Consider the following 11,670-nt stretch of genomic DNA (forward strand, 5'->3'; position numbering starts at 1 on the left):
GTGGGGGTATTTGACTGGCTTGAAACAGCCTTACCACTATTCTAGAGCTTTTGGGTACAACATCATTGACCCCGTTTTGCGAATGTGCCATGTATTCCTATTCACCAATATCATAGGCATGTTCACAGCTTATTCCCGTGTCACGAGTGCCGTTCTATATTTCCTATGGTGTATTGTGAGAGGGGTGAGGATCCATCTTGGATTTTGGTTGGCTTACCAGATACGTGCCATTAGTCGCAACCCACATCGACATTTCACAATCTGCCAGTACTTGGGAAAGTTTGTACATGAAAATTTCAAGTTTGGGAAGCCCTCCCCCCTATCCATGACTCCTCTTACTCCAGCCCCACGTCCTTTTGATTTGGAATTCCTTCAAGATGCGGGCCTTATAAGCATAACAGGGGGTACTCCCCGTTTCTATTCACCAGGAGACACCCCCACTGTGATGATCTCTAAGGGTGTTTCAAGTGGAGGGATGGAGAAAAGATTGAAGAAGATTGAGAAGAAAATGGCGAAGCTAAAAGAGGCCAATGACCATGCAGCTCGTGAATTAAAGGAGACTCGAGAGGCACATGCCCAGGGCCTAAAAGACCTCAAGGCTGATCTCGGAAAGCTAATGGACCACGTGAGCTTGCTGGCCCGTCTCCAGCAACCTCCCGAGGTCTCGGTTCCAGAAGTGGCAACTGCCGAGGCCTCGGTTCCAGAAGTAGTAGCTGAGGAAGTTCCCATTCCAGTAACCGCCGAATCTGCCCAAGCCTCCACACCTGTACCCGAGACCGTGCCCGAGCCGGAGGAAGCACCAGCTCCACCACCCCCTGCCACATCAGCCCGTACCCTCCGCACAAGGCGGGGGAGGTGATTTCTATCCAACTCTCTCTTCTACTTGTGTATATATGTGTGGTGTGTGACGTGAGTGTTTGCATTAAAGCCTTGATTTGTGTTTGTGGCCTTGCCGGCATTTGTAACTGTTTTGTGATGTTAGTGGTCTCTTTCTAAACCCTTGGTCTACTTGCTCTCGAGCAAGCAAAGCCCAAGTGTGAGGAGGTGAGATTTTTATGTGTTTTTCAGTTGGTGTCTTTTTCGTTTTCTTTGTTTTGTTGAATTTAGTCAGATTTCTTTCCTAACATTTTAGCCAAATTCGCTTGAGGGCAAGCAAGGTTTAAGTGTGAGGAGGGAGATTATTTGTCGTTGGATGTGTTGTTTTTCGTCACTTTAGTTGTGTAAATTAGTTCTTAAGCTGGAGTTAGTTTTTTTTTTCTTCTTTGAAAAAAATGAAGGTTTTTATCCGTTTGTTAGGCAAGTGTCAGTTTTTGTTTAAAAATGAAAAAAAGAAATATGAAGGTTTTTGAGTTTTTAGTCAAGCTTTGATGCATAGACTTTGCAAAATATTTTCCCTTAAAACGAGTTTGAATGCAGTTGTTTTGCAAAGTTCTCTTTCCAAATAATGGGTTGTTGGATGACGTTTGTACGATGGAAAAGTAGAGCACTACTCATTTGCTTTAACCTCAAGATTTGTTTCTAAAGTAGAATACTTTCTACTATCTTTTTGTGAGTGTTATTGAGTGTGTGTGACTTGCACAATCTTTGATATCGCTTGGTCATTTTGGCAAATGTTAGAGGGCATTAGGATAGCCACTTGAGCCTCAATTTTGTTGATAATCCTACCTAATGAGCTATCCCTAGTGATCCAATTTGAAGCCTAGGCCTTGTTCATTTCATTGCCCAGAATATACTCTCCTAAGCCACATAAAAGCCTACATCCACACCCCAACTATGCATATTACACACTAGCTTAGTCAAGCCGAATAGGGTGAATCTTATCCCGTTTGAAGATGAAGAATGTCGTTACATTGAGAACCTTTTGAGAAAAAGATCAAGAAAATGACAAAAAAAAAAAAAAAAAAAAGAAGAAGTATGAGGCAGAAGAAAAAAAAACAGAGAAGAGAAGAACAAGAAAAGAAAAGGGAAGAAAAAAAGAAGAAAAAAAAAGTGCATGACAGAAAAAAAAAAGAAGAAGAAAAGAGGAGAAAGAAGCACAAAAAGCAAGAAGGAAGTTGACGTGCGACAAAGCCACATTTGAAGTTCATAAGTTCGTCATGTTTTGGTTTTGATTTCTGTGAGTGTGTACACATTTCAAATGCATAGTTTCACTCTCTGCATTGAGCTTAGGACCCCTAGGATCCATCCAATGCAATTCAAAAGGTCCGAAAGCCCCGTTACAACCCTCTCAAAGCCCCTTTCGAGCTATTTGACTAAGTGATATCTTTTTGAGTGCTTGTGGTGAGCTTTGAGTGAAACACTTTACACTTTGAGAGGTGACTTGAGGAAACTTGAACTTTTGTGTAGTGCTTAACTATCTTGACAAAACTGACAACATGAACCATATTTTGAGGAAAAAAATTCAGTTGGGCTGCATTTTTGCTTGAATTTCGGGGAGGTTGAGTATTGTTTGCGTTTCATAAGCTTGACTCTTGTGTGTAGTTTTGTGTGTTTTCGTTTGAGTCTACTTTTGTGTTTGTGTCTTGTACTTGTTTGTGTTGTATGTTGTGTTGTTTTAATTTAGTGTGTGTTGAGAGAAGAGGGAAGTGACTTAAACTAGCAATTGAGTGAAAAGTCCAACCACATACTTGGGACAAGTATGATCCAAGTGTGAGGAGGTTTGATAGGCTAATTTTCGTCACTTGAATTGGATCACTTTTTGCATTCTTTAGTTGAATATTTGCATGAGAAGGTGTATGTTTTGGCAGGAAATGAATGGAGTGGTCCGACGAGCATGCTAATGGAATGGATTCTGGATTACATGCCAAAGTAGAGGAAAATTGGATGCAAATTCAGTGGTTTGAGATAGAAGGAATCCACAAGACACAAACTGCCCAGTTTGATGGATTGGCCAGTGTCCGAGCAATGTTGACAGCTCCTCCAAGTCGCATTTCAAAGCTAAGTTGACGAGTCTTTGTGCTACCAATGCCCACAAGCGACACTTTTGAAGGCAAAAGAAGCCAACTACCATCATTGGGAGTGGAGAAGACTTCCACATCAGATTGGTTGGAAGAAGTGTAACAAAATCAACAAAACTTACCTTTTGGAACAACTTGGGGGGGAACCACTCTTTAGCTAGCTTTAGTTAGTTTTAGTTTCTCTCTCTAAGCTTAGTTTTCTCTCATCCTTGAAGCAAATTTCGAACCATAGGCAGCCATTGCCACTTTTGCTCACCATGGGGTGAAGCTTGTAGTTGTGTAGTGTTTTAATGCTTTGAATGACCTAGTTCCTTATTGTACTCATTTTCCAACATCTTAACTCTCTAGTTAAGGTTGTTGGGCTGATATTAAAAAGCTTTTGGTGCATTTAAATCTCTAGGTGTTTAGCATTTATGTTTGGTTGTTGGTGTTCTTGAGCTTTTAGTTTAAATTCCTTGCATTGATTTACTTTTTTTCGTTCCTTAGCTAGCCTTTGTCTTTGTTGATTTCTTTGTTTGTTTATTTGAAGTTTGTATGCTTTTAAAAGGGTCTTGTAGGGGCTGATTCTACTTGAAACTTTTGATGGAAGAAAAGAAGTAAAAAATAGTGGTTGTTGCTAGTTTGGTTTTACTTGCTTAGCTTGTTTAGATTTTTCTTTTGCATCTTATTTCTTTGATCCTTCCTAAGTGTTTAGTTCAGCTAGTTAATTTTTTTTTTCCATCCCTTTAATTTCGAAAATCAGTAAAAAAAGAAGAGAAAACAATGTGTTTTAAGTTGCAATTTGTATGGTGATTTCCCCTTGCTTAGTAGTTTGGTTCTTGTATGCTAGTGTGTTTTAGTTGCTGTAATTTCTTTAGTTATTTCTATCCTCCATTGTTGAATGTTCTTAAGATTTGTTTATCTTCTCCAAGTTGTTAATTTTTAGCTTTTTATTTGGTGTTTTCAAGGCATAATTAGGTAGCTAACTTGTTGATTTGGTGTTTCTCTAGCATAGTTAAGTGTGTAGCAGCCATTTAGTCATTTCTTTACTCATGTTTTCGTGCCTTAGTGTATTTAGGAACCCCAAAATCTGATTACAAAGTGTTAATCCTTTTATCCCTTGTTTAGTTTAGTTTTCTACTACTTTTGACCATTGGATAATAGCCATTAGCAAGCAACTAGTACAATTCCTTTTCACTCTTTGACATGGAGCCTTCAAAATCAGTTTTAAACTCTCTCTCTCATGCTTTTTATGTCAGCTTAGTCACTTTAGGAAGTCTCCAAATTAGCTAGTTAAGTAGGCTTTTAGATTCCACCTTTTAAGTGTCTCTTTCCTAGTAAATTAGTTTCTCTAGCTTTCAATTAGGTGTGAACACTTGGAATTTAGTTAGCAGCCTTCTACTTAGTTCCTTTTGCTTCTTTTACTTAGTATTTTTCGTGACAAAAGCTGGTTTCTCTCCCCTGTTCCTTTATTTCCCGAAAGTGCTATTTCACAAGGTGTTGTCATTATTCTGCTTTTATTTTCCTGTCAAACTGCCCAGTTTATTAGCTTGCCCAGTTTACGTTCCAGTGTATATGCTTTCTTCATATTGAATTTTATTTGCACTCTTAGTTCCCACATTAGTTTAAGTCTTGTTTATATTTCGTAGTTTAATTCCCAACCCCAAATTAAAGCGTGGCGGCATCGCCAAACAAGTGTTGAAATACATAACGGATACGACCGTTCCTCGTGGGATCGACATCCGACTTACCACATACTAATTAATAGTATTTTGGGAAGTGGGAACGTATAAGTATTGTTGAATAGGAAGAATACGCGCCTACGACACGCGTGCGTAATTCGTCCTTTCATACCCACCCCCAAACCAAAAATCCTGGATCCGCCACTGCTGCTACGTACAACGTGGACTAGAAACAATTTCGATTAAACCATCACCAATAAAATCAATTGCATTGACTTCGGATCTATTAAATGTCACACATCTCTAATTATTTTACACCTAATCCAAACTCAAAAAATTATTTATATTTTTTGCAATCACAGGAAAGTGATTGTTATCCATAATCTACACTTTCTTAATAACCTTGCTATTTTGCGTTCAATTTGTGGAATTTTATCTATTTATTTTTATATTTGTGAAATTAATTGATACCACATAATGGAGTAGTTCAATTATCTGGTACTTATATTTGATTACATTAATTTTTTTAATAAAAAATAAGTGTGACTGACAAGTGGAGCCACGTCGTTTGCCCTATTTATCACGTAACAGTAAATAGACATCTTGATAATGTGGAAATTGGTTTCATTGGTTTTTAACATTATCCAATTTTGTTTCACATATAAATTTGTACGTTGCCAATGTCATGATGTTGAAGCAATAGACAGTGAAACTATAAGATTCTTTTTTATGGACGAAAATGTGTGGTGGGAAAAAACTTTGCAAAGATCATCTTACGAAATATATTATTGCTTCAAAGAGATTAAATCTTTAATATATTCCACAAGCAGCAAATTAATGGCGAATCTTACGTTTTCCTTTGCTCTTTCAATCTTGTTATTGAATAGCTATGCCTTCTCCTTGAATTCTGTCTCAGATAGAAATGCACTTATCTCCTTCAAAAACTCCATCATTTCCGACCCTCATGCTATCTTGAGCACCAATTGGTCCCAAAACACATCAGTCTGTGATTGGATTGGTGTGTCATGCGGCCTCAAACACGGCCGTGTCACTGCTCTAAATCTCTCTCGATACGACCTTGCGGGAACTGTTGCTCCACATCTCGGAAACCTCACGTTTCTCAGATATTTGGATATCCGTTTTAATCGTTTCACGGGGATCTTACCCTTTCAGCTCTCTAAATTGCATCGCTTGAAGGTGATGAATGTGGGAGCGAATGCATTCACCGGAGAAATACCAACATGGTTGGGCAGTTTACCTCAACTGGAAGAACTCTCTCTCTCCAATAACTCTTTCTTAGGTACAACTTTTATGCGTCTTTGTTTAACAAATCCATATTATAAATATTACACTTGTACGGTAATCAATTAGACTCCATTCGATATCACGGAATTGGAGCTTCCGATTCCAAATCCAATGCTCGGTGACATAAAATATTTAGATTTGGAATTGAATTACAATTTCAATTCCTCCGAATTCCACAATTTGAATTCCATATCAAAAGTCGATAATTAGAATTTCAAATAATAATTAAATTGCACTTTCACACACCACACACTTGCGCGTGCACACACATACACCTGCACCGCTGCACGACTGCACATACACACATATACACACACAACACACCCTTGCACACACAGAGACACAACACTCAACTGTATATACATACACACATACACACAAGCACCGTCACACACACACTGCATAATCTTTTGAATTCAAATTCTTATCAATTACTCCCCTGTCCCATGTTACTTGAGTCACTTCTTTTTTTATCTGTTTCGGAAAAATGATTTAAAAAAAGTTAGAGTAGAGAAAGAATAAAGTAAATGAGAGAATAATGTAATGCACAAAAAGAAGTGACTCAAGTAGGACGGAGGGAGTATATCATTTTACCGAACAAAGGATTTGAAATTGAATTATAATTAAATTCTTTCAAATTCGATTCCATAGAATTCGTATTCCAATTCCAATTCCAATTCCGTGTACCGAACGAACCTTTAAAGAAATTGTATTTGGAAATTATATACTACCAGGTTCGTTCCCGGGTGCTATGTGCAACAATACGCCCAACATCAAAATACTAGCGATCTCTTGGAACCAACTTGAAGGGCAGATTTCGCCAAACATATGGAAATGCACACATCTTGAGAAGTTGTCATTATCCTTCAACAATTTCAGTGGCAATATCCCACGTGAAATTGGGAGATTGAGCTTCCTTACAAAGTTGTACTTGGGGTACAATAATGGTTTTCGAGGTATGACATTCTCTTCTTCCTATATGATTGATATGTAATGATTCATTATGTTGATATACAGTGATTGTAGGAGGAGTTCCACCAGAAATAGGGAATCTTTCAAGACTGGAGATATTATCCATAGACAATGCTTCTCTAACTGGAATTATTCCATCTTCAATCTTCAACATTTCTTCCTTGACATACCTGAGCCTCTCTTACAATAGTTTGTCAGGAAGTATCCCAACTTTCCACAATCTACCAAAGCTTGAGAACTTATATCTTGATGATAACAAATTGAAAGGTATCTTCAACTCATAATACTATCGCAATATGTGCGTTATCTACACATATATAACGAATTTCTTATCATCAGGTTTGCTCCCTGATGACATGTGCAACAACATGCATAGGATAAAAGATCTTTCGTTCTCTTCGAACCAACTTGAAGGGCAGATTCCACGAAATATATGGAAATGCGCACATCTTGAGATGTTGTCGTTATCCTTCAACAATTTCAGTGGATACATCCCACGTGAAATGGGAAGACTGGGATTGCTTACAGAGCTGTACTTAGGGTACAATGGTTTTCAAGGTTTCAACATATTTCTTCTTACTTTTATAGCACTTTTAGAAGAGTATTAATTTGGATACCATAATATGAAAAATGATCAGCTACACATCACAAAGCCTTCTCTACAGGAGTATTATATATACAAGGCTTCCCATTATGTGTATATAATTAATAATTTCAGGAGGAGTTCCAGCAGAAATAGGGAATCTTTCAAGACTACAGATATTAAACATTAAGAGCGCTTCTCTAACCGGAATTATTCCATCTTCGGTCTTCAACATCTCCTCTGCGACAACCTTGAATTTCTTTAACAATAGTTTGTCAGGAAGTATTCCGATTTTCCAAACTCTGTCACAGCTTGAGGAGTTGTATCTCAACTACAACAAGTTCACAGGTAATATTATCAAGTTATAATCATTAATAGACTTTCATGAGCATTAGATTTTATTCCATCTGTCCTAAAAAAAATACACTAGTTTTATTATTTTGGGTAGTCCCACCACCCAAAATTAGATAGGAAAGTTTTTAACCAATTACACACCACTAATGTGGATCCTACAATCCACTAACATTACTTCCCGTACCTTTTCCTCTATTCTTTTTTACTTCATCTATCTCTTACTTTGACAACTACACATTAAAATTCGTACCATATGTAAGTTTGTTTATTTTTTTAAGGACAGAGGGAGTATTACCATTAGGATATTATCAATTTTCTGGCCACAATCAAGTTATTATTATTATTTAGTAGATTTATATTTTCTGGCTACATTATTACTTTTTGCTTAGAAAAATGATGATTTGGATAGCTATGTTTTAACTATAATCTACAAAGCATCTACTTTTGAAGGATACATTCCTCCAAGTATCTGGAAATGCAAAAAACTTGAGATCTTGGAGTTAAGTTTCAACAATCTTAGTGGCAACATCCCCCGTGCAATTGGAAATATGAGCATGCTTCAAAATTTGTACATGGATCATAATCATTTCACAGGTATTACCATGCATGATCTTTTCTACCCTTTGCAACTATGCACTTTCAACACTTTTTATTATAACAAAAATTCTTTATCAAATATATCCCACTAAATAATTAAAAACAATTTGGACTTTTTATCAAATTGACAAAATATAATCAGTATTCATAGACGAATTGCAAGTTCTATTTAATTTTATTACTTAATACGTATAATATTGTATTAATATATATTGAATGTTGCAGGTGAATTACCACAAGAGATTGGCACTGTACCAACACTCGAGAATTTCACTGTGTTCAGCAATTCATTATATGGATCCATCCCATCCTCCATATTCAACATATCAACATTGAAGAATTTGGAAGTTACATATAATAACTTCTCAGGTACTCTTCCATCAGATTTGGGGAATTCACTTCCCAATCTTGAAAATCTTCTTTTGAGTCTTAACCGACTCAGTGGCCAAATTCCACCCTCTATCAATAATGCTTCTAAGCTTAAAAGCTTGGAGATGGCTGGTAACTCATTCAGTGGCTCTATACCCTTCTTTGGTAATTTGAAGCTCCTAGAGCTAATTATCCTTTGGGGAAATAATTTGAGTGGAGCAGAATTCCCAACTCAGGAATTGACATTTCTCTCTTCGTTAAGTAATTGTAGACATTTGAAGTACTTGAATATATATAGCAATCCACTAAATGGAATCCTACCCTCTTCACTTGGGAATTTTTCCTCATCTTTAGAGGTTTTTGAAGCATCATACTGCAACATCAAGGGTGTCATTCCTTCTGAGATGGGAAATTTAAGTGGTTTGCTATATTTGGGTTTGTTTGGAAATCAGCTGAGTGGACTCATGCCACCAACTATAGGGAAACTGAAGCAACTTCAAAGACTAAATCTTAGTGGCAATCAATTGGTAGGGTATATCCCTAATGATCTTTGTGGAATGAATCATTTGGGGGAGTTAAGCCTTGAAGGGAACTTATTTGTGGGTCCAATACCTGAATGTTTGGGTGAAGTTAAATCCTTGAGAGTCATCAACTTAGGATCCAACTATTTGAATTCAACCATCCCTCCTAACTTGTGGATTCTCACGGACCTTGTGTATTTAAATTTGTCCACCAATTATTTTGGGGGTCAATTGTCACCTCAACTAGGAAATTTAAAGCTAATCAACTCTTTGGATTTGTCTTCTAATCAATTTTCAGGCGATATTCCGACCTTAATTGATGGTTGCCAAACATTAGATTTTCTCAACCTATCAAATAATTTTCTTAGCGGATCCATTCCTCAGTCGTTAGGAAACATTAAAGGTTTAATAACATTGGATTTATCTTTCAATAATTTATCTGGATCAATACCCAAGTCCTTAGAAGACCTTAACTTTCTTGGAAGTTTTAACGTTTCTTTCAACAAACTGGAAGGAAAAATTCCAGACGGAGGTCATTTCCCTAACTTCAGTGCTCCGTCTTTTTCCCACAACTTAGCTCTTTGTGGTCCAATAGCATATCAAGTTCCACCATGCCCCAAAAATCATCATAGATCATTGTCAAAGAAACTCACGGTGTCACTGCTGATTTTAGCTGTCATTGTGGCGATTGCATTGCTTGCTTTCATAAGGATGTGTAAACAGAAAAAAGTACCCCTCTCGGTTCATTTTTCAGCACAAATTACTGAATGCATAGGGATTTCTTACAACGAACTTGAACGAGGAACAAGTTCATTTAGTGAAACCAACCTACTTGGAAGAGGTAGCTTTGGTTCTGTATTCGAAGCAACACTTTCGGATGGGTTGAAAGTTGCAGTAAAAGTGTTCAACTTGGAACTACAAGGAGCAGCAAGGAGCTTTGGTGTTGAAAGTTCTATATTGAGCAGCATTCGACACAGAAATTTAGTTCGGGTTATTGGATATTGTTGTAATATGAACTTTAAAGCATTGATTCTCACATACATGCCAAATGGGAGCTTGGATAAATGGTTGCATTCCAACAATTATAGTCTGGATCTTATACAGAGTTTGAAAATAGCAATAGACGTTGCGGCCGCCTTGGAATATCTTCACCACGGCCATACATTCCCAATTGTTCACTGTGATATAAAGCCAAGCAATGTGTTGCTTGATCAAGACATGGTTGCCCATCTTGCTGATTTTGGCATTTCCAAGCTTTTCGATGGAAGCGAAACTATCATTCAAACACAAACACTGGCAACCATTGGTTATGCAGCACCAGGTATGCACTATATATTCTGAACTTTCCAATTTAAATTTCCTCATATATTAATGTTTTACCTAATCCTAACAAAAAGTTGAATGCATGTAATACTATTAGAGTTTGGAATGGAAGGGAAAGTGTCAATAAATGGAGATGTATATAGTTTTGGGATACTGCTGCTGGAGATGTTTACCGGAAAGATGCCAACGGATGATATGTTCGGTGAAGAAAGAAGCTTAAAACAGTGGGTAAATGAAGCATTAGAGCAAAAAACCGCAACTCAAGTGATGGCGTCTGCTTTGTTGTCAAGGGAAGATCAACATTACTCTGCCAAGGAGAAATGCATGTTATCAACATTTGAATTGGCAATGAAATGTTTAGCTGATTCAGCAGATGAAAGGATCAATATGATTGAAACAGCAGCTGCTCTGCACAAGATTTATGCAACATTTGTAGCAGCTACTCAATGGCGTCGTCCATGAAATTTTTGCTATGCCACATTAGGTGAATCAAAAAAGCTTGTTTTCACCCTTAGGTTTCATTTTTTTTAATCATGTTTTTGGACTCACCACTGTTTAATCTCCATTCATAGGTTGTGAATCGAGGTGAAAACGGATATAGGATAACGGTTGGAGCATTGCGTTTCTAATTGTTATTCAGTCTACACCCTCTGTATAGCCGTTTAGTTTAGAGTCAATGCTTATAATTAGTAGAAGTCAATCTATTTATCTACATATTTGCGCAATAAATTGACACCACACAAAAGCAAATGGAGTATTTTATTATCTTGTATATTTGGGTAGACAATAAAAATACAAGTGGAGTCGTCAAGTTGATCACGTAATACAACAAACAGATATCTTGATCCAAATTTAGTTAGTACATACAAATTTCTACACGACAATGTAATGTTATAGAAAAATTCACACAAGTATCCTTGTCATAAATTTGAAAATTCAGCTACAAAATTAAATGTGATGCAATTAAGATAGATATTCCTTCAAAAACTCCGTTACTTTCGACCCTAATGCTATCTTGAGCTCCCAAA

The 11,670-nt window shown here is 37.0% G+C and overlaps 1 protein-coding gene across 1 annotated transcript; it reads left to right on the forward strand.

Annotated features, from left to right (window-relative positions):
• Nucleotides 1-5,379: 5,379 nt before the first annotated feature.
• Nucleotides 5,380-11,392, forward strand: LOC121779310 (putative receptor-like protein kinase At3g47110). The gene is made up of 8 exons (XM_042176619.1): nt 5,380-5,918; nt 6,658-6,879; nt 6,941-7,162; nt 7,235-7,453; nt 7,614-7,826; nt 8,283-8,426; nt 8,655-10,640; nt 10,740-11,392. Exons 1-8 carry the CDS (start codon nt 5,456-5,458, stop codon nt 11,102-11,104), a joined length of 3,834 nt encoding a protein of 1,277 aa, XP_042032553.1. The 5' UTR covers nt 5,380-5,455; the 3' UTR covers nt 11,105-11,392.
• The last annotated feature ends 278 nt before the right edge of the window (nt 11,393-11,670 follow it).

Source organism: Salvia splendens, chromosome 19 (genome assembly GCF_004379255.2).
Source record: "Salvia splendens isolate huo1 chromosome 19, SspV2, whole genome shotgun sequence".
NCBI classification, from domain to species: Eukaryota; Viridiplantae; Streptophyta; class Magnoliopsida; order Lamiales; family Lamiaceae; genus Salvia; species Salvia splendens.

Bases quoted from the DNA above. Each gene is read 5' to 3' on its own strand.
- LOC121779310 (XM_042176619.1), top strand. From the start codon at position 5,456: ATGGCGAATCTTACGTTTTCCTTTGCTCTTTCAATCTTGTTATTGAAT. The intron at 7,163-7,234 runs GTATCTTCAACT...TCTTATCATCAG, and splicing joins TGATGATAACAAATTGAAAG to GTTTGCTCCCTGATGACATG. The intron at 10,641-10,739 runs GTATGCACTATA...TAATACTATTAG, and splicing joins CATTGGTTATGCAGCACCAG to AGTTTGGAATGGAAGGGAAA.